Here is a 23,907-nt window from a genome sequence, read left to right on the forward strand (position 1 = left end):
GCAGTAGGTTTTAAACAAAAGGAAGTTCCTTTTCCATCTAATCAAACTATGGGACTCGTTGTTACAGGATGTTGCAGAGGCCAAAAGTACAAATGGCTTTTAAAACAAGATTACATAAATTAATGGTGAGTATGTCCATCCATCTGTGCGTATTACGAGCAGTGGTCCAGATGCAACCTCTGGCTCAGAGAGTTCCTGAATTGCCAGAAGGTGGATGGTATACAAGAGCATCAGTTTATATACATTTCGAAGCTTCATATACACACACCAATTATTGATTATTTACAACAAATACATAATGGTATGAACATAAGATGACAAATACTTGCGTAAAATGGCGACATCCGGTAAGGAAGAACTCCCATCTAGCAAACATGAGAAGGCAACTTGCTAGAATCTGAAACAATTTAGCCAGAGTGCAAAAATGGTCTAAGTTTTGAGCAGAGTGGGTCATCAGCATTTGAACAGTAACAATGGCTGGTTTATGCTTTGTTTCAATGCATTACGTTTTTTTTTTTTTACAGTAAGACTGGATACTCTTCAAAAACACATAGCTTTAACCTACAATTCAGGGACAGTCTAGCATCTAGTTCAGACAGAAGGTCACTTCAGATGAGCACAACTCCATCTGGCTTCAATTTGCCACTAGATATAGGGCATGGATGGTCAAACTGGCATCTCCCAAGAGGCACGCAGCTCTTATCTTTCGAACGCAGTCCTTGCAGAGGATAGCCCATTGACAGGGTGCCTGCAACTGCCGAATACCTGGCAGAGAGCACCCCTGCCAGGGGCAGCCCACCTCTCGGCACCTGCTCCTTCTCCCTTCTCTCCCTCAGCAGCAAAGGAACCCACCGCTGCACACCGAGGTCTCCAGGGGACGACACGCAGGAGGGAAGTGGGCAGGAGCAGCAAGTATGCATGGGCAATACAGATGGAAGAATGGCTAGAAGTTAAAAATAAGGGGTGAGGATTATAACTTGAGAGCTGCAGGTTTCTGATTTATACAACAGCCTGACAAAATGCATGAGCCTGACTCTTACCTGTTCAAAGGTTCCCGCCTCACACTTCTCTGATACTGTTTTTAATGTGAAGTGGGTGGCATTTTTCTTTAGTAAAATAAAACTAAAACATACTGAAAATAATTTTGTCCAGATGTTTGTTACAAATTTGCTACATAAAATAAAGTAAAAATATGGGAGATATTAAAGTAAAGCACTTTTTGGTAGTTTGTGGCTTTGAAACAGCATATTTCACTTTTCTGTCTGCCTAGCAAAGAAAGGATAGCGATCCCTGGTGCATTATGCCCTCTCACTATAGCAGAGGTCCCAAAATCATATATAACTTTAAAATAATTTTGGAGAGAAATTTTGAGCCCCCCTATAGTAAGTAATTTAATTTCTTAAACTTTTGCTTAAATCAGTCTTGTGAAGTGTACACATGCTTTAAATCAGCAAGCTGTCCTAGGACAGGACTGCGTAATGGGCATATGCATATATGAACTGTAAAACAGCCAACAGGGAGAAAACAGTGAAGAGGCGGCAGCAAAGACTGTAGTGCAAGTGACCACCTGGATGACCAAAAGGGATTCAAGCCAGGAATATTTCAAGCTGTTACATTACTTACATATCAGACCACAACGGTCCTTTAAGAAGCAAATGACCACTAGCAAGAAGAGAGAGTTCTGGTGACTTCACTCAGAGATATAATAAGCAGGACTTACTACTGACTGTGTCACTGCTGGAAAAAACCCTGTTTTAACAGACTGCAAGAATTGGCTTGTTTTGTATCTCCTCCACTCCAAACTGCATTTTCTTTTTTTTTTTTCCACAGAAGGGCTGAAGTGGGCAGGCACCTTTGGAGATCATCTGGTCCAGCCCCCTGCTCAGAGCTGGGTCACCCACAGCAGTCGGGTTTCGAATATATCTAAGGATGGAGAGAGATTCCACAACCTCTGGCAACCTGCTTCTCTGTTTGTTCACCCTCACAGTGGAAAAAGCATTTCTTAGTTTAAATGGAATTTCTTGCATTTCAGTGTGCCCACTGCCTCATCACTGGGCATCGCTGAGAAGAGCCTGGCTCTCTCTTCTTCGCTCCCCCCATGAGGTATCTGTATGCACTCGTACAGTCCCCCCGTGCCTTCTCCTCTCCAGCATAAACAGCCCCAGCTCTCTCAGCCTCTCCCCGTATGACCTGAAAAAGCAAATCCACTATTATGAAGAGGGCCACCGACAGGCTGATGCTTTGTCATACAGGGGCTAAAGGAGACGCAAACAAGGTTAAGCCAAACAGAGGTACGATTAGCCAACATCTATTTCACTGGGCATCGTATAAGATGCCAACTGAAACTGAGTCAGTTTAAGATGCTCTTATCAACTGGCCACAGTTTCCTTTCTCACAGCAGCGAGGCGGCGTGCCAGCTGCCTGAACAACAATGCAGCAACCGCTGGAACTGGGAGGGCCCCGATGCCTTCAGTCGAGCACAGACCACACGCTGGTCGAATACAGCAGAAGCTGCTGAGGGAGCCTGGCGTCCACGGAGAGGGTTAGCTGCTTCAACAGGACAGAGAACAGCCACAGGAAAGCTATGTTATTAACCAGCTATAAACTGCTTCGGAAACCTTTCACGTGTTGCAACCCTGGACTTTTTCACAGTGTAGAGAACTTAAACATATGAGGATTTCTGCCTCAAAATTAGCATGGACCAAGTTTTTGATCTATAGCAATTTGAATTCCACATTATCACAACAGTCAGGTTAGTCTATTATTGTAACTTTTTGGTATAATTTGACTAGTAACTTCAGGACTGTTCTAACTATATATATAGCTGCAGCCTTCTGAACTACGAAAGCAGGAAGATAACAGACCCTGGCACACCAGAAGGTCAGCAAGCCACTGCAAGAGAAACCTACAGCCTCTGCCATTTCACCAAGAATTTCAAGCTATCAACAAAACAAAGTGATGTGAATTGACAGTACAAGCTCCTCCTGTAAACAGATTTAAAATACCTTTAGATTAAAAAAAACCCAACAAACAAACCCAAGCAAATGCATATAAACCCCTCAAGTCTTCAACCAGTTTATTGCATTTTAAAACTGTTTACAGTCATGTGATAATCAACGCAACAACTCCTCCACCTTATTAGGACCAAAAGGGAGAACAGCTTCCTGAGCTTCCTCACTGCATTCACCTTTGTATCATTTTCAACATAATGCTTGTTTTTTGCTGAAACAAGGCAAGGCAGTCTCAGGCTCTGCTCTCACAGCAGCACGCTGGGGCCACACAGCAGCACCTCCTCAAAGCTGTACGTCATTTGTACAGTCCAGAATGCCTTCATGGTGAAACTATGTGCTCTGAGCTCATCTGACCCCACATTACTGTGTAAAATTAATCCTTGGGTGTAAAACAGTATCTTTCATTAGGTTCCATTAATTACCCTACAGGTATGGTCTTCCTCAATTTGTTAGAGCACTACGCACACAACATACACATAACAGTCTCACCTTCACACATAATGTCCATACAGACATGCAGGCACGCACATTTCTACCCGATTCCTATTCATAACATTATATGCTAACAAAAATACTCTCGAGTATTTTTAAGTTAAATACCAAAGAACAAGAAAGTCTTCAAGTGTAAGCAGCTGTTATGTGCATAAAAGCATTGCTCTATTTCTGACAGATGCTGCCCTGGAACAGCGAGTGAATTTGCTTTCGACCTGAAGCTTACGACTGCCACTTACCAGCTAATTCTGGCACAAGCTTGCACTGAAAATATGCTTGATCAGCTCTCGTTAACCAATAATCTTCAGAAACTGGAAGGCATTTACAAGGATTTAATGAGCACCAAATGACTTTTCCAAAAGGCCACAAAGACCAGCATTAGTCCTGCTTTTGAAGGGTCTAAGTAGTAAGTCACAAATGTGGAAGACAAAAAGGGTATCATAAATAATGATTACTCCATTCAGTAGTAGCTGCAAAGTCAAATAACTTTACTGTTCTGTTCACTGAAAATACTGCTTTCAAAATATTATTTCCTCAGCATAGTGTAAAAAACATGCCAATGATTAAAGATCTTGTATTGATACATTCCAATTAAGTTTATTTCCAAAAAACACTTGCACAGTCCTTGGACTGTTCACAGTCACTCCCTTATTGTAAAGTAACAAAATACAGCAGCACAAGAGACAGGGAGCCCCATGAGTGTCCCACTGAAGAATTAAGTAACCAGCCCACTCACAACAGTCCCAAACTGAATTCTGAACTGAAAAAAGTGCTGGTTTTGTACAAGAACTCTCCAAGGAGCCTAAAGAAAACCTATTTAGCTTCTGGATAGGCAAGAAGAAACTTTTGCTCTATACAGAGCATCCGTTTCCCTTTTACAAAACAAGTTTCCTTTCTGCTGCAGCAGAAAGCCTTCATTTAAGCTACAAGGTTAAATGCAACTTGCTAGCTACAAGTACACTATGTACATACCTACAGGTACATACTAGCGCTCAGTACAGGACAACACAGTAGCAACCAGAAAGAGAGCATTTTGCAAAATTCCAATAGCAACCTAGCCTGTTCAAGCCAAAAGCTGTCAGATATTAACCAGGATGGTCTAAACACCACAACTGAATTACAAACACCATGAATGCAGGTAAATATAATGAAAGAGAATAATATGCTGCCGATTTATTTGCAGGAAATAGCTGGCAACCTATTCAGAAATTAAGCATCATCTAGAAAAAGGGAAAACTTCTCTCAAATGCCCAGTCAAGCTTACTGATACAACTAACCCAGAGATCTGAGGAGACTGCTGTTCAGTCCTATGACTTGGCAGGACATCACTTCCAAGGAATTTCAGTCCAAGAGGCCGCCGGCAAGGGAAGACAGCTCTTCCTCTCGAGCTGTACAGCTATGATGAGAAGTATCCCGCCTGATTTTGGGGTGGTATTGAATTGAGCCCATTCTGCACAGGAGAGACAGCATAGCACATCAAAGCAGCAACACTGTCAGAAGATCATCGATACCACTGACAGGAAAAAATGGAGTTACCCATAGTGTACTGAAATCACTGATGTGCACAAAACACAAGGCTATGTGTTCCTAATCTCCAGAGCAGAAACAACTCAAAAACTAACTGCAGTTGCAGAGTCAAAAATGATGGGAAAAAAGCAAGCACCAACCCAACCCAGAATTTCATAGAGCTATCCTAATGCACCAGAGAACAGAGAGGAAACAGGACAAGAAAAGTGAGATAGTACTGAAATTGCCCATTTCAGACAAGAGCCCCTGAAGCAGAGCGAGTGCTGGACCCAGCACAGGGGGATGCGGCTGAGCAGGGACCTTCCTTACCAGCAGCAGCCAGCAGCAAACAGTAGCGAGCTGCAGCACAGTGTTCATTGCAGACGATGCCAGTCCAGCTCTGTCTTGAAACAGAGAAACCAAGAATGTCTTTGGTGCTAATAAAACTCTAGAATAATGGATAGGGACAGCCAACAAGCATAAGAAATCTAGCCGGTAGGTTGGTTTTGAAGCTTGGCGGGGGCGGTGGAGCAGGCAGAGAAGGGTGAAAAAAAAATCCATTTTCATTTGGAGAAAATACTTTTTTCCTTGTGCATGTTACATGGGATCACATGGTGGGTAGACCAGCAAAGCTGTATAAAACCATCACAAGGAAGATCCTTGGAGGACAAAAGAATGCATTTCTGATGGCAAGAACTGAGTCTCACATTGAACATGGAAGAACAAAGAAAGGAAAGGTTAAGAAAGAAAAAAAAATACATAGCTAGCAAAGATTTCGTAAACTGTGTTTAAATTTTCACAGGCAAATTTTGGAATAATCAGTCCCTAAGTGTTAAACTAAGGCTGTAGTTTGGCAAACACTTTAAGCTGGCATAAATTTGCATTGCTGCTGAAAGAAAGTCTCACCATCTGCCAGTCCCCTGTGCCAGCACAAACATCCGAACACTGAACCAGGAGCACTTCTTTTGCCAGTTTATTTTTCAGATGGATCAGTTCCCCAAACCAGTTCACAGGATGGCCATGTAAATACTTGTGCTGGCAAAGAAGAGTGACTACTTCTCCGGCAGCACCAGCCTGAAGTGTTCACCGAACTACAGCCTGAGACACAGGGATATGGAGAAGTTCCTAGCAGTCACAGGTGGTACTCCCCACCCTCAAGCACGCTATACTCATACAGCACTTCAAAGTTACAATCACCACACAGTTGCCCCTCAGAAACTAGTATATCTTTGTAATTTTCTCTAGTAGGAGAACCAGCCAGAATCTCAGCCATGTTCATTTGCACTGGCCATGAACAAGCATCTTTTCTGGATGCTGTACTACTTGATCATTTGCATTAGAGCCAACAGACAGCCTTTTGATCATCTGTTCCATTTGGGACCCAAAATGCTTGTACCTGGGGAACAACAAATCAAATCGCACTCATTGCATGTCAGGGCTCTACCCCAACAGGGATATGAGAACTGTGGGCTGCTGAGTATCCATGAATCACCATACAATCCTTCGCTGATCAGCACACTCGTCTAGAAGAAAACACTATCACCAAGAGAAACATCACCGTCAGGAAAAGAATCGCTAAGGACAAGCGTCTGCCATAGTCTAGATCAAGGTCAGGCAACTCAAGTGAGTACTGGGAGACCGAGAAAGACCTAGCCACACTGTCCCACAACTCAGTGACAAATTTAAACCCATACACTCATCCATTAGGAACCAATTAGATCAGTAAGTTTTCTACCAAGAAATAAATTCTAGGTGTGATAGTGAAACAAATCCCAAGAATGATACAGAAGGATCTCTGTAACTGGGCATGCCACAAGCAGACTGAGGGGAAGACTTTAAAAGGTGTTCCTCAGCCTGGATCCCCAGCCGCAGTCTGTGGGTCCTGTGATCAGAGCAGGACTCACGCCAGCGGCAGCAGAGCCCCGCACCCACCTCTGTGTTTGCTTTCCTTCTGCCAGTGTTCCGCTGCCATCACTTCTCAGTACCTGCTTAGTTGCCGAGTCCTTACTCTCTATCTCTTATTTTCATCTGTCATCTTACTGCAGCACACACACTCGCAGTTATATTTTGCAGAATAAGATATAATAGAAAGAACATCCAGAAATCTTGCTCGGGTCTCCCGCATGTCATTTTAAACAGCATCTGTAAAACTAAAACTCAGACTTAACCTATCCTCTTCCCATGTTCCCTCTGCCCCCTCTCAGTGCTACATGGCTGCTGACAGCTCCAGCTCTATCAGCTGTTCACTGCTGCTTAGTTACACTTCTCTTTCCTTGGTAACATTAGTCCAACATGTTTATAGGAAAGCTCCTGCATAAATAAATGGCCAGAGCAGAGAGCCTCTTCTTTCCAGTTTATGGAAAAGCTAACAGCAGGGTATGAGAAATCCACTCACTCTTAGAGGATTATTTTCTAAAGGAGCATTACTAACTTTGAAAGAAGCTAAATTAATAGGGCACCATGGGACTAGTCTGAATTAAGGTCTTCAGAAAACTCCAGGACGCACTAACATGCAGCACCACACTGAAAACTGACGAGCATCCAGGGAATTACAAGCAACAGTTAAAGTACTTACAATCAGGTCAGTTTATTTTGAGATTGGAGGTGGGGAGAGAGTAAGAAATGAGCAATTATGTAATTCAATAATTTCAAGAAAAAGCACAAAAGCACACTTGCACAATGTGCAGCCAATAAAGCAAATTTTTAAGCCACTGGTGTCTGAGAAGCAGTGGGTGCCACTGGCCTACTGGTAGAGACTGGAGAGAATTAAAATGGAACAATTTGAACTGTAGCTCTTCTGTCAGGTTACAAAGGAGTGGGAATGAAGAGAAAACTAAAAGGTATGTAACAAACTGTCTATTCGATCTCCTACCAATTACAGGTAGGAAATGGGTTATGAGATGGGTGGTGCTGGGTGCAATGGGAGCAGAAGCAGGAACGACTGATAGATCAGATGTCCGTTTATACGGTGATTATTAGGGACCCAGTCCATGACCGGGATCTCCCAGTATTAGTGCAATACCAGTAAAGCATGCAAACTTCAGATTTCTAAAAAGATGATCAGCAGAGTCCACAATAGGGGAAAGAGAAACCTAGCAAAAAAAATCATAAAGCTGCCCCCTCCCTTGCCCCTCTCTCAGCCTCCGTGTGGGGACGGAGGGAAAACTTTCTCGGCTGGGTGAGATTCAGGAGGATTTCATTCCCTGACTTTGATGAGCAGGTTTATATCTCCACTGGCTATCTAAGACAGGACAGGCAGGAAACAGAAACACGTGCACGTAACAAGTGAGGTAACTGATAAGAGAAAGGGAAGAAAAGAGAATTAATAATTTGGGAAGAGATGGAGGACGAAAAACCTAGAAAATAACAGGAAGCAGGAGAAAGACACTACAGCTCATGTATGCAAGTATGTGCCACCATTTGCTAGAGAAAAGAAGGAAGCAGAGTCTGGAAAGAAAGAGACTAAGAGAACAAAAGCAAGGAATGCAGTAAGTCAGGACTTCTGAGTAAATAGTTTGCCATTCTCTTATGCCTGCTGCTGTACTGTCCACACACCTCAAAGGTAGTTGGCTACCTACTGCTATATAGACACCTTTCAGGCCGGAGAGTAGTCTACTTATGGCCAGGTCTAAGCAGAACCACATCAGTTTAAGTAGATAAGCTTTAGATAGCCCAGTTAGTCTAGAGAAAACCCCTAGAAGAGACTTTCAAATGTACAATCTCAGGTTTCTCACACTTAACATTTTACCTTATTTCATGTCCTTTACCTTCAGAGACCCGCCCCGGTGAATATAAATCAGTTTAAAATAAATGCCATTGAAACAATGTAGCCTTTTCCCTGATAGATAGTTTTACAGGCTAAGAGATGCAGTGTATACATCTCAAGACCCATTTCTTGTCCCTGTTTCATGTACTGCTTCTAGACACTTTGCAAGTTCAATGCCAACACCACCAACAGGTATACAAATTAAGCTTTAACTAAATTTGAAGTGATAATCTAGGTATCACCTCCTCCGTTTTATCTACAGCTGTTTTTCCCCACCACCAAAAACAATTAGCCTTGGTCAACAGCGTCATTAAAACCTTTGATCAATAATCCATTGACTTCTGTAAAAGTACCCAGCTGCTACTTAAAGCACAGAAAATAAAACTCTTAAGATTTTATAGGTATATGTAGTTAACAAAACATTTCTGAAGACTCGGTAATAGCAAGAGGGTAGGCATTTCAGCACACTGTGGAATGGCTTTATTTATGATTCATTCCCTCTAATAGGATATGCTTGTTTACAGAGCTTGAACTAGATCTGTTAAAGGTTAAAGATTCAATAAAAGCTCCTGTGACTCCTGTGACATAATGCCAACCCTTGCACAACACTCAAAAACAAAGCCAGTTTTCTAAGAAGATGCTGCAGTGAACCCAACAACAATATTTTAAGTAACTGGCTGCAAGCGGTTTGGGTTTTCTGCTTGTTTTTCATTTAAAGGTCTAATAAAAAAAATAGTTAGGCTTAAAAAAAACGCCAAAACACACACCATTAAAACTGTTAATACAAAATCACCTTCTCCTCAAAGCTACAACACTGCACAACTGATTTCTCAGTAAATGACTTTTTGAGGAAACACAAACTCCTAGACCTACCTCACCACCCCAGATCTCCTCAGCACAGCTACATCCCTGACATTTATGAGCACAGCCAATTCTAGCAGGTCCCCTGTTGCACCAGGTGCCGTACCAAACTGCAATCATAAAATACCGTGCCAACCCATCACCCTGTGCGGCTAGCATTCGTAGTGTTTTAGAGAGGGCCGGGGGATCCCCAAGGGCTGGAATTCTTTTGCTGGTTCAGATTCTGGGGAATTACAAATCTGACCAGTGAGGCTGCAAATTGGTTTACTTAGCACCTTCAGTAAAACGGTACACTAAGCTCTCCACACACCAACTATGCAAACCACAGTATTGCAACATACGCACACAGGAGTAGTAAAATTATTCTGTAAGAGCTCAGTCGGTCAGTGTGCGCTACATTTCCAAGCATTTTGGTCCTATTACTTGAAATGAAGCCAGTAAGAATAAATATTACACATGGATCACTCCTTTCAAAAAGTCTTTGCTGTGAACGCAAATCCAATATACCCATCAAGATTTGAAAGCAGACTGTATTTGACTAAATGAACTAAGCAGCTGTCACCACACAAAGTGCACTAAGAGAAAGCTCCAGAGTAACCCATTGCAGCTATTACAGTATCTCCACTGCACACCCATCTATACCACCAAGAATAAAAAGTACACTGGGACTCTGGTAGCAACGCAATCAAACCTCAATTCAGAAAAAGCAGGGCTAAGAACTGAAGAAAAAATTACTTCAGATAACCAAGAGGTGTGTCTCTGTTTATTTTACGTCTTCCCTTTCCCCCTTTGAACAGCCAGGAGCCCTGAAGGGATGTACAGAAGTTTCCACTGCCGGACTGCTCCCCCCTGCCACAGCTCTTCGACTCAACTTACTGTGGCATTAACGGCAGAGGAAAGGTGCAGTTCTCCATGGATGCAAAAGAAGAGAGAAGGTGAAACCCACATCACTCCTACCCCTGCTGACTTTACAAATAAGCATTCTCCAACACTGACAAACTCCATGTTTCAACAGCTCAAACTCTTCCACTGACTTGTCCATCTCTTCTCCCCAACTGCTTCTGTTTATTCAACTCGGAGGTGAATCTGTGAAAGAGACTGACAGTTTTCATTCTGTTCTTGCTGAAACCTTAGGGAACCGAGCTTTCCTGCAGCACTACAAGCACTGACTTCTGTGGGGAGGTAAGGAAGGGAAGGCGAGAAGACAGAAAGTAATGCATTTCTGTACCACCAAGGAGTAAAGCACTGCACCTTTACCGATCTGACCCCTGCACCTGTTCTGATCCCCCAAATACAGAGGAGTTTCAGCACTGACTGAAAGCCAAATAGGGCTAAAAAATCTTCATTGCTTTGCTGTTCCTCCACAAAAGCATGCAGCATGAAGAGATCTTTCTAGAAACATAAGACACAGTAGTCCAGGAATCGCACGCGTGATTCAGGACTGCAATTCCAAAAGTCCTTTTCTAAAGCCCTGGCACGTATTATTTCCAGAAGCACACCACTGCACATAGAAACAGAAGCGCTATTCCTTTGCTGTATAAAACTGAAACTCAGCAAAGCCACTGATATTTTTAGAGTGCAAGTTTGAAGCACTGGGGCCTTGAAGAGATTTAGGACTGTCTGAAAGGTAAGTTGGTTTAGAAAAGTCCAAGCTAACAGGGTTCTAGGAGGAGCATGTTCCTGTTAAAAAGTTTTAGCACAGTACTGGTTCAACTAAAGGTACACAAAGACGGCATTTAAAAAAACTGAAAAATTCCCACCCACTTTTCTTTATCACGGGAGTTTCCCGTGCCCCAAACAAATCCAAGGCTGTTTTTTGCCTTCCAGTTTCTCCCCTCCTCCCTCCCACAGCTTCCTACCAGCTGAGATTCTGCAGCTGCGGCAACAACAGTCTGTCTGTGACAGTGCAACCACCGCAGCGGGATGGTTCCTACCAATTCACTAGCTTCCTTATGTTTTAATAGAGGTACCAAATTGTGGAGGGGCTTCCCCCCCTCCTTTTTTTTTTCCACTGAAAAGATACTGATGAATATTCATTACTAGTCCTTTACCAAGGCCGCGAATTTTATTTAAAAGACTGGAAGGGAATTGCAAATTAGGCTAATACAATGGGAGATTTTGACTCAGTTCTCTGGTCTCAAAATACAGCTAAAAGTAAGATTTTTGCAGAAGAGAGACTTCATGGTAGTGGGGGGAAAAAAAAAAATCTCTCCCCAAAGCCACCCTGCTCCTCACTGCTGTGACTCTGCTGCCCACCGCAGCACCAGCTGCCAGGGGGTCACACTGTAACTCACGGGCTTGCAGTGCCGTCGGGGCACTCGCTCAGGTCTCCCACCCGCATTTTTTAAGTCCAGCACTTGGCAGGCCGCGTTCTGAGCCAGGACTTACCAAAACCCGACCCCTTCATGCAAGCCCGCGAGCGTTAGGTGCAGAATTTTTCACGCTTCTCAGCAAGCGCCGCTCCGGGTGAGGTGCGGGCTGCTGTCCCTCCCGAGAACGCGTTACAGCCGGTGTCTACCCCCGTGTATGAGTATATTGCTAATGAGCATATTGCTAATGAGCATATTGCTTTCCGTTTTTGCGGGAGACCACGGGAGAAATTGCATTTCAATATTCATCGCCTAGCTGATAAGCTTCCAGCTCAATTTTTTAACGCAGGGATGTAAGTGACATAGGGTTGGTTGTTTCCCCGCCCCGCTCTGGAATAGCGAAGAGGCAAGGAAGCCCTTCACACCTTGCCGGTCGAGGGCAATCCCCGGGCGCTGACCGCGGACAACTCCCGCCCGCCGCCGCGGCCGGGAGGGAGGGAGGGAGGCGGCCCCGGGGAGCGGGGCGGCAGCGGGCGCACACGCAGACGGACGGACACACAGGGACGGACGGACAGACGTGCGCACACGCACGCACAGCGGCAGCCGGGCGCACACGTGCGCGCACACACGCCCCGGCCCGGGGAAGCGCCGGCTCCGCCGCCCCGCTCCCGCCCCCCGCGGCAAAGCCCCCCCGGCGACCCGGGGACGGGGGGGGGGGCACCGGGGGTCCCGGCTCCCGCACTCACTTTCGTCCTGCCGTTGATTTTGTAGTTGCCCAGCTTGCCGTTGCAGTGTCGGATGAGATCGTCCATGCTGTTCATGAGGAGCCGGATGGTCTGGCAGCCCGGCTCCTTGCCCTCCACCCAGGTGATCTTGTCGCCGCGGATGTCCTTGGAGGAGTCGCTCTTCTGGCTGACCAGCTGCCCGTCGGTGAAGCGGCCGGTGTGGTGGAGGGCCCGCACCTCCTGGGCCACCAGCCCGCCCAGCTCCTTGCCGAGGAAGTCGTCCACCACGCAGATGCCGTGCTTGTTCATGCAGGGCACGATGTACTCCAGCGCCAGCCGCTGCGGCAACAGCGACTTCGTCTGCCCGTTGGGGCGCAGCGCGGCCCCGCCGGGCACCGCCTGCACGCCGCCCGGGTACAGGTTCGACTTGTCCCGGTACAGCAGCACCGCCTCCGCGGAGGGCGACGGGGAGTGGGCCGCGGACGGGGCCTCCGCCTCGGCGGCGGCAGCGGCGGCGGCGGCGACGTGGTTGTTGGTCAGCGGGGCGGCCTCGGCGGGGGCCTCCGGGGGCGGCGGCGCCGCGCCCTTCCCCGCCGCGGCCCCGGCCCCCGCCGCCCGGCTGCCGCCTCCCGCCGCGGCCCCGGCGCTGTGGGCGCGGGTCGGCGGGGGGTGCCCGCCGCGGGGCTCGGCAGCGCCCCCTGCTGCGGCCGCCGCCGCCGCCGCCGTGCCTCCGCCGCGGCAGATGAGCTTGTGCTTCTTCCAGTCCTGGCGCTGGTGCTCCTTGCTGCAGTAGAAGGAGCTGCGGCAGCGCCCGCACCGCAGCAGGTTCTCCATCTTCCCGCACAGCTCGCAGTACTGCCGGTCCCGCTCGCTGCTGCCGCCGCCGCCGCCGCCGCCGCCGCTGCTGCTCTCGCCGCCGCCCTGGCCGGCGCCGCCGCCGCTGTCATTCGCCATGGCGCTGGTGATGCCGCCGCGGCCCCGCTCCGCCGCCGAGGGGTTATGTAAGGAGGCGGGCGGGAGCGGCGCTAACGCGGGCCCCCGCCCGGCCGCGCGGGGAGGGAGCGCTCACTGCATCATGGCCGCCCGGCTCCGCCGCGGCCCCCTCCGCCGGCCCGCGGCCTCCTTCGGGGCGGCCGGCCGCGGGGCTGCCGCGGGGGCCCGCGCCGCCCTCCCTGCGCCGCTAACGCCGCTAGCGCCGCCGCATCGCCGCCCCGCCGGCGGCGGCGGCGCGGCCCGAGGGGGAGAGCGGCGGCGGCGGGGGCAGCCGGCTGGCGCGGTGGTGGGGCGGGGAGGGGGGGGGGGGGCTGCCTTCCGCTCCCCGCCGGCCTCTCTGCCCAGTGCGCGGGCCGGCGCGGCCGCCGCCTCTCCCCGCCGCGCCTCCGCCGCTGTGTCGGGGCGAGGAGGAGGCGCCACTCTCCCGGCCCGCTTTGCACGTACGCCACTTCCAGCCCGCCAGCGCCGCCGGCGCGTCAGGGCGGGCGGGGCCGCGCCGCCAGGCGGGCGGGGCCGGACGGGGCAGGCTAGGCCAGGCCGCGCCGTGCCGCGCCCTGCGGAGGGGCCGAGCGGCCCCAGCGCATCGCCGCAAGCCGCGGCGCCGAGCGCACGGGCGGACCGGCCTCGGGCCGGGGCCGGGGCACCCCTGCGGCGGCGGGAGGGCGGGGCGAAGCGGCCCCCTGAGGACCGCGGCCTCCCCGGCCGCCTGCGCCGCGGACCCGCGCCGCCAGGGACGGGGGGAAGCGCTTCTGGGGGTGTCACCGGCCTGGGCTTGCCCGGGGCACCGCCGCCGTCCCCAGGTGGGCGGTAGGTCGCTAGTCCGTGGGTGCCCGCGCCCTGTCCCCAGCGGCGAGCAGCCCCTCTGCCCCCCTCCCCGCCCCCCGGGTTGGGCGGAGGGGGTGCGGGCCGGCTGCAGGTCAGGCGGCGGCACCGAGGAGCAGGAGGGGCACCGGGCTGACATGGAAGCCGGGCGCTGTGGCCTTGAGTGACAGGGAGGGTGGCGGCGGCGGCACCCGGCCCCGGTGGAGGGCCAGGTTTTGTCACTCCCGTAGGCCCCAAAATATCCCCACCGGATAGCTGGCAGAGCGGGATGCACGCTGGCTCCCTCGTGAATGACCTTGTGTCCCACCTAACTTGGCGGTAACGAAGGCCAGAGTCAGGCCGGTTAAGGAGAAAAGAAAAGCAAACCGCAGGAAGAAGGAGCAGGTGATGCAGCCACTGAAACTAGGAGACGCCAGGAGTCGGGGCCGGCACCGTGATCAACATGGCAAAGCCCTGACAGGAAAAAGGAAGCCGGCTTGGCAGAGCAGCGCCGGTGGAGGGACGAAGGTCCCGACACAGTTGCCGTCGGCTGTCAGAAGCCACACGAGGACCTGGCCTCGTCTGAGGTGAAGTGCAAGCTCCGATCGATCCAACTTAACCATGGCTTTGCTTGCTTGTAGTGGATGTTAGGAAAGTGGAGTGTATTCTGTAATTTCCTGCCATACAGCCCAACGCGGTGATCGGTGCCTCAGAGCCTCATGGCAAGCCGGAGCAAGGACTTTTCCCGGGCTGGGGGTTCTCCTGCCCACCCCCTCGGAGAACCATTTGGTGAGCAGACAGCAAGCGTTGGCTCCATGGGCTGGGCTGGTGAGAGGCAGCGCCTGCAGTTGGTGTGCACTGCCTGTAAGTTAAGCAAAAATCCATGCTAAAGTCCCAGAAGTGTCAAATACATGAGCCAATATACAGATCTGGAGGTAGAAAGGTGAAGTGAATCCTCTGGTTGGTAACCTGCGGGCTGCCACAGGCTTTTGTGTGATTTTGGATAAATCAGTTTTTTTCTTTGCCAGTGTAGAAGAATAGTAATGCTTTTGCTTCTCACAGGCTGTTGTGAGGTTTAAGACTGTAATGTATTATAGTGAGATGGCTTTATGTACACAATTAAAATCATTTGGTTCTTATCGTCTCTCTATATAGAACTGGATTTAAAATTAACTGACATAGCAGTAGGACTTGGAGGAATGTTAGGCACTGCATGTACTACGTGAAGGATGTGAAAGGAGGAACAGTGTGCCAAGGCTACAAACGCCTGTAGTACATACACAGAAAATGAGAAGGAAAAACAGGGTGAATTATTAGGAAGGCAAAAGGAGTACTGAGAGGACAAGGTCATGAAAGCCCAAAGGATGAGATTTCAAGGTGAATGTGATCAGCAAGCTCCAAGGCTGAATTAAAAAGAAAAAAAACTGAATGAACTGGAAAGGCTGGGAACTAAAACCAGATAGAGTTGCAGATTAGTAATTTATTTGTTCATTGCTCTTAAAGGAAGGAAAATACAGCAGTAGAGGGAGAAGGACGTGGGTTCAAAACAAGTTTTAAGCCCAGAGCATAAAGTGGACAGATTTTTAATCTAGATTTAATGAAAGTTGTTCTCTACAGGTATATCAGGTATGTCAGAAATACTAGGCTAGGCATTCCTCTAGCTTCCTTTAAACTGAGATTAATGCAGCTGAATTCCTTGGACTTGCAGCATTGTTAAACTGGGCTAAATGAGAAGAGAGTCAAGGCTGTTATTTTCAAAAACTTAAGAAATGCAAACAATGACGTTATGCCAGAAAGAAACTGAAGAGTTAAAGACCTTTTGCATTTCTCTCATACTCCTTCAGCAAACATAATGGAGATGAAAGTCACAGACTCAAAACTCAATAGGCCAACTGTGAAACAAATAAGAAAAGAACCGAGGTACAAATATGGTGCCTGGCTAAAACCTAATGATAGTTATTAATTCACGGGCTCATTTGGCTTCAGAAGTCTTTTGTTCTTTCCCTCGCTTTCCCACATGTCTTTAGGGATGCAATTAAAGGTCTTGGTATTAGTTTTTACATTTGCTAATGCACTGAGCTACTTCAGGTTGTCTTGCATACTGTTCCCCAGCGTGGTCAACAGAAATACCAAGTTCAACAAACTCCATGTGCGGGTATGTGACGCATTTGCCATATTTTATGATTACAGCACTTCACCAGCAACACAAAACAATTGAGTGAAGGTTGTTGTCTGGTGACAAAGCTGCAGAAAAGAGTGGTGGTGGTAAGGAAACTCTGGAAGACAATGAGTATTTATATTACAATAGTGTCTACAACATGCTAGGAATGTTTTCCAAGCATAGAAAGACTCTGTTCATTGCCAAAGAGCTTGTTCCTTAAAAGACAGTGTAAGGACAAAGCACGACAAAAAGCATCATACAGTATACAAAGCAAAATGACCACCGTGATGATTACCAAAGCTGAGGCGGAAGGGACTTCCTTCTATTTCTTTTCTGCTGGCTACTCTTCACTTGCTCCCTAGCGTGGCATCTCCAAGACAGCTAATTTCTTGTCTGTGTCAGTGAATGCTGGAAAAGAACTTGACTGGTGACTAGGTAATGATGAGACATACTGCCTTGCAGAGAATGCAGATGAAAAGCCTTTAAAGTAATACCAGCCATGATGAGGATGTTGTGGGATAAACTTAATGCAAGGTCATAGTTTTTTGTCACCACTTAGATATGGATCTGATATGTTTATTAGAAATGCAAAAAAAAAAAAAAAAAAAAAGGCTGGTCAATTAATAACTTTTCTGTTTTCATTAAGTAGTTATAATAGCTGCATTTATACCATGCTTTAAATATTTTGAGTACTGCAGTGGTTAAGACTGTATAAGCAACCGAAAAAGAATCTTTGAAGCGCAGGGAGAGGGGGGGAATGCAGAATAAAAAGATTAGAGAAGTTTAATTCACAGAACAAAATCAGCTTAGAAATAAAGTTTAAATAAAAAGTAATCTCATCTTCAGGTAGTTTTGCTGTGAGCAGGAAAGAAGTCCCTGGAACTGGAGTTCTGTTTATCACTGCTGCCAGAAGGTCACTTGGAAGCTACACATGCTTCTGAGGTTGGTGGTAGTGTAAGGCATCAGTCACACAGATGTGTGTCCACAACAGCGTCACGATTAAAATTCAGAACTTGGGGGCTTGTTAATGTTTGCTCTCTTCCCCCCAGACCACTCCACCGTGTTCTTCAGCCTGACTGCTCTTATTCCACCTAAACCATTATTCACTGATCTCAACAGCAGCGCTCTTAAAGCTTGCTTTTCATACTAGCAAATGAACTGTAACAGGTTTGCAGCTTTTCCAAATAAAACTAGAGAACTGTTTGTCTGAGTTGGATTCCCTGTTAAACTCACTTCCTTTCTAATCAGGACAAACTGTACAAAGTACATCCACGAGGCTATGCAAGTGCTCCTTTGTTGAATGCACGCTCTTTTCCTGAGGTACTCAAAGGGTTAGCGTGGTTTATTCTTCCCCCAAATACCTCCCCGCCCCTGTTTCTGCAAAGTCAGGAAAGGGTCACCCATTAGAGGTGATCAGGAAGGTGCAGGAGCACACCGACTGCAGCGTCCTGTCAAGTCCCTCTGTGGCCGCACAAGCTAAGGGGCCTCTGCAATTTTCAAGATCCAGGCTTCAGCTCTGTCCTGGTTTCGGCTGGGATAGAGTTCATTTTCTTCCTAGTAGCAGGCACAGTGCTGTGTTTTGGATTTAGTAGGAGAAGAATGTTGATAACACGCTGATGTTTTAGTTGTTGCTGAGTACTGCTTATGCTAGTCAAGGACTTTTCAGCTTCCCATGCTCTGCCACGTGCACAAGAAGCTGGGAGGGGGCACAGCCAGAATAGTTGATCCAAACTGACCAAAGGGCTATTCCATACCATATGGCGTCATGCTCAGTATATAAACTGGGGGGGGGGGGGGGGGGGGGGGGGGGGAGTTGGCCAGGGAGCAGCGATCGCTGCTCGGGAACTGTCTGGGTATCGGTTGGCGGGTGGTGAGCAATTGCATTGTGCATCACTTGCTTTGTATGTTATTATTGTTATTATCATATTGATATTATTATCATCATTACTATTTTACTTTATTTCAATTATTAAACTGTTCTTATCTCAACCCAGGAGTGTTTCTCACTCTTACTCTTCCGATTCTCTCCCCCATCCCATCGGGGCAGGGGGAGTGAGCGAGCGGCTGCGTGGTGCTGAGTTGCTGGCTGGGGCTAAACCACGACAAGCTCTCTTGATACTTCCCTGTCGCAGTATGAAGTGGCACACAGCCCCTGGGGCAATGGAGAGTCGGGCTCAGCCCTGAGAATAATCTGCAGTACCCTGGACCGCCTCTCATCCTGCTTAGTGCTTGTTGATGCCGTTGTAGAGTTTCCCTAAAAGTGTTTGCTGAAATTAAAGTAACAGGATAATTTGGGGTTTTTTTTATCACTGAATATCATAATGGTGTAATGTTTAAAGGAAAAACCTTTCATTATAATCTGAGATTACAAGGGTTGGGCTAAATTATAAGGAGAAGTATTCTCAATTACTTTGTGTAAACTTGTGTTTAATACTGTGTTTAACATTGCGGGATTCCTCTGGGCAATTCAACTAAAATTGTTTTTGCTGTCCCTGAATCTGTCTGAAACGATACGCATTTGCTTCTCTGGGACTATAACCTATTTTTATTACACCAAAAATTTGGTTAGGGTTGATCCAGAGAGATTTATAGATATTAAAATATTTGACTACTTTAATAATTTTATTCATATTTAAAGAAAAATTAATTACACTAGTGCAGTACAAGACAACATCCCTTTTTTTATTTTCTTTTTTTAACCTGAAAATGGTGCTACCAGATGTCTATATCTGTAAAGCTATGGAAATGCAGCAGAGCTTAGAAAATGCTCAAGACTGACTCATTCCAGTTTTGTCCTCATTTTAAACTTTGTACCATGGAAAGTTCAAAAGCTTTTTCCACATTGTTTGTGAGGTTTCTCCAGAGGGAATATTTCTGGCTTTGGTTAGAAAAGAACTCCCTGTCTTGCTAAAGATTGACAATTATGTACATTTTTGGCCTCTAACTTAAGCAAGCCAGCAGGCCCTCGGGGTGCTTAAAGTCCAGTTATGGACAGAAATTTACTTTTAAAGAACGTTTTTAAGCACAATCTGAAATCCATGCACTGATACAGCAATAAGCAGTTTTTTGGGGGGAAAAAAAAAAAAGATTCCTGTTTTATGTGTATGTAGGTCAAATTTATCTGAACTGCTCCGGAAGCTTTTCTCGATTTCGGTGCAGACAAGTCTTCCAGCATGAGAACAAGGGACTCCAATGTAAAGAAAGTCTCTCCAGTGCTTCGTAGGGCCACAATCATAACATGACCTTTTCACTTTGCATCTGATACGTGCTTCCTGCCCCTGTGTCATGATGATTCAGCATCGTGACATGCTGAAAGATCATCAAGGTGGAAACAATGCCGAGCAGTGTTAGGATGATGTGGCCTGTCATGATTATTTTGCACGTACCTGATTTACTGCACATCATATTTTCTCTTTCCTCATCTTTCAGCTGCCAGGCACGTAGTTCTCTCTTCTGCCAGTGCCTGTCCTTGCATTTGGAAAAGAGAACAGGGATGTCCTGGGGTGCGGGCAAGAAGGACAGTTTGCTCTGCGCCCCTTGGTTTGGGAAGTTAGAGAGTGCCTCAGCTCATGCATTACAATATATCCTGCTATTTAATGAGTTACAGTCTCCCTTTTTTTTTCCTGATTCCCTGGAAACTATTACACAGAGTTCAAGAGATGAACTCAAGAACGGTTTCTGAAGCCATAAAGATGTATTTGTTAGAAGACTGGACATTTTATCTTTGAGTGAAGATGCAGCTTCTTCTCCCTTTCTCCAGTTGGCTAGCACAATTTCGGATCTCTCTGAATTCTTTTTCTTACCGAGGCAGTTGTACCAGTAAGACAGATTCCAAGAAAAGAGCGAGCTTCAAACATTTGCTGCTGTGAAAGGAGAAACATGTCTCAGTAATTTAAGAGAGGAAGGAAAAGACAATAGCGAGGGAGTTTTTTAACTGATAAGACTGACTAGGTGTTATTCCTCAGTAAGACTTAGGGGGTTGATTATTTTTTTTTTTTTCTGATGAGGCAATTTCTTGAGAAGAAAGGGGCAGGCTTCATTTTTGTTTGTTTTCCAAGTGAACAATGGTGTCCTCCCCTTTACTTGAACAATGGAGATACAATATTATAGCTCATTTTTTGTTAAACTATCAAGACAGCACATCTGTCCTGAAGAGCTCACCTTTGCCAGCGCTGGCTACAGACACGCACACAGGCGTTGTGAGCCTGAACTCTGAAGAGCCATCGCAATCTAGATGGACTCAGTACAGCTCAGCACCGTGTTCTCCTGTGCTCCCCGTTGTTCCCCCTTCTGCCAGGACAGTGCCTGTGTGTTCCCATGCACCCCTCTGATGCATATCAGGATGCAATGTCCTGTTGCTCCCAAGGGCTTTGACGCATTTTCTTGCATTTCCACCCTTCCCGAAGACACAGGCTTTTACTCCATGCCCTTCTGTTGGCCTTCAGTGCTCCTCTTGTGCCCTTCTGCAACGCTTTCTTCAGTTGTGCTACATTTAAGCCATGGTGTTGAGTTGCTGCCCACCGAAAGGGGTGTTTCTGCTCCCTCCAGCAGCATGTTCCTTAGCACCACGCTTGTCAAGCCCTTTGGTGAGTCAGTTCAAGAGAATAGTTTTCTGTTGGATTAACAAGTTGGATCAGCTTACCCAGTGGTTTGATGTGGTGCAAGAGAGGGTGTGGACCAGCACGGCCAGGAGTCAGGGAGGGAAAAGCAGGACCACCCAAGTCAGAACGGTAAGCTGACTCAGTCATGTCATATAACTTCACCCTTATTTGCTTCACATTATATAACTTGACCCACTTCTACTTTCTCCCTAACTGAGAGAGAAGCCTTTCCTTTCTAAACTGTATTGAGAGAATCAGCAGATCCAAAGTACAGGACATTCTATACCAAGACAAGATAATGGCTAGCATCAGCTGATTCTGCTCTCTAAGGATGTGGGGAAAGGTGTTTTAGGCTATTGATTCTGTGAACAGCATGCCAGGGACTCACATTTCAGGGTTTTTTTTCTTTCTTCTCAGTTTTTAGTAGTTGAAAGGTTCTGTCTGTTGATTAAAATAATTCTTGATATTTTAGAACTGAACAAATGTGGTATTAAAAACTGTGATATTGATGCACAATCATTATGATAGTGTTCTGTGTCTTCTTGTTTCCTGTGCTAACAAGCATGTGCAAATACTCTTAGTCTAACAACAGAATAAGATATTACAGCAAGTTTTAAAGTATTTCCCAAGCAACTTATACCAAGGACAGATATTTACTAAACCAGGAATGCTAGTAGTGGATATATAGTAATTTAAATTCCTGTATTAGTATGAAAAACTGCTGTCTTCCCCTTCGTGATCTAAATTGACACTATTCATTTTGTCTCTTTCAATGGACATTCAGATGGCACAATGCTGTTAATGAATCCAGTAAACATAATGCTGGAATTGTACGCTGGAGAGCTCTTACAAAGCAGTACCTAAATATTAGGTCCTGGAAAATTAAACTTACCAGGAGTTCATGCAAGCACACAGCTGAATATGAATTATTAACATATTTGGTTTGTTCTTGGAGTGATAGTACGTGCTACAGAGCTGTAATTAGAGCTGGGTTGCATCTCAGTCTTGCTATCGTGCTGCATCGGTTTGTCACTGTTAGAATTGCTACCCCTGAACCTGTTCCTTGCTCACCCAGCTAGCTAATTAGTGACCTAGAGATAAGGTGGCATTTATTGGTACTAGAAGAAATGGCCTTTCATTTTTATGCAGAAGCAAAAGACAGGTCAGCAAGCAATTTACACATTCTTCATCTGCCCAACAGTGCAGTGGAAGATGATAATGCTTATCTTGTCAGGAGGTGGATTTCACTTTTTTCCTTAATGTTTTATTAGGCTTACATTTTCTCCCTGGCATTATTCTCTCTTTTTGTTGTTGTTGTTGGTTGGGGCATTTTTGTTGTTGGCTGGTTGGTTGGTTGGTTTTGGTGGGGGTTAACCTCAGACTGTGTCTGATGCTGGGACCATGTTCAGGAGTTTTCATTAAAAAACAGATTCCTAAAAGGGTTCCTCAGATGACAGTTTCCTCACTGTGTGATATAGATAGAGTTTGAACTGGAGGGGATAGGCAGAGAATAGATAGAGACTCTGTCCTCACCTATTTACCGAATGGTACATGTTGTTGAAATTTGGGTGGGAGGCAATGCTCCTCCCTTGTGCAAACATATCCTCCAATAAAAGCCATGTGCTGTGGGCAAAAGTAGTTAAGGGCTTGCTGCCTTTTTTTTTTTTTTTTTAAATAAACAGCAACTTATCAATGTGAGAGGCCAAACATGGCGAGCTCATATACACACAAAGGCTCATGTGTTTGTGGATATGCCTACTCTGCGTACCCAGCCTGGCCCCTACTTTATTTTAGCTAGGGTGACCATTTCTCCCCTATTTTAAGAAATATTCTGTATTTCATTTGTGACATGAGTAAAAGAAATGCTGAATCATATCTTTGTGGAGCAACACTCAGCAGTGCATTTGTTAATGGACCCTTATATTCGATTTAAAAATACCAGCCTCAAGAGACTGAATTTTTTAAGAAAAAACTACAGCATGAAGCTAAAAACAGTTCTCCCTCTCTGTTATCTTAAGATAGCACTGAATCGCAGACCTAGGATAAAAATCAATTAATTAAGAATGTGGGTTCATGTTAGAGAATCTGCCCCAAGCCTCTCACTTTGCATTTGTAATCCAGTTATGGACAAGGCATGTCAGGAAGAAAACTTCAAAGGTTCGTAAATGCCAACGTATAACATCAGCTGCTTGCCTGGTGCACTGTACATTTTACTGCAAAGGTTTAGTGAATGCTATATGCAGGGCAGAGCTATGAAACAAGGTAGCAAGCTCGTTTGCCTTTGTAAACCTTCAGAGCAGCTAGATGGGAGCCTTTCCAGAAAGCTCTCTGGAAACTTTCATCTAGCCTCAGCACTCTATAAATAGAGGAGGTCTTCATCCCTGAGGAGGTTTTGCAGTGCTGTTCTGCAGGGGAGTGCCGAGCTCCGATGGAGGCAGTGGAAGGAGAGTTACGGAGTGACATGGTGGCACCAGGAAGGGGAACGGGATCTCCTTGAATGTGAGATGAGGTCTGCGGACAGGTTGAGGGGAGAATAATTAAGATGGAAGGCTCTTCCCAAAAATGTGTGCACAGGGAGAAATTCCCTTAGATCCTACACAGAAACTACTGCCAGCAGAGTGGAAAACGCAGCCATAGCGACCGTCAGCTGCAGATGGCAATGAAAAATACCTGATATTCCC

General features: G+C 46.6%; 1 protein-coding gene across 1 annotated transcript in view; it reads right to left on the reverse strand.

Annotated features, from left to right (window-relative positions):
* Positions 1–13,624, reverse strand: part of EGLN1 (egl-9 family hypoxia inducible factor 1) — a 35,991-nt gene extending 22,367 nt beyond the window's left edge. The window contains exon 1 of the mRNA XM_075707473.1: positions 12,692–13,624. Within this exon, the coding sequence (XP_075563588.1) occupies positions 12,692–13,624 (933 nt within the window). The remainder of the gene's footprint in view (positions 1–12,691) is intronic.
* Positions 13,625–23,907: the final 10,283 nt, after the last annotated feature.

The sequence above is a fragment of the Pelecanus crispus genome, chromosome 3 (genome assembly GCF_030463565.1).
Source record: "Pelecanus crispus isolate bPelCri1 chromosome 3, bPelCri1.pri, whole genome shotgun sequence".
Classification (NCBI taxonomy): Eukaryota; Metazoa; Chordata; class Aves; order Pelecaniformes; family Pelecanidae; genus Pelecanus; species Pelecanus crispus.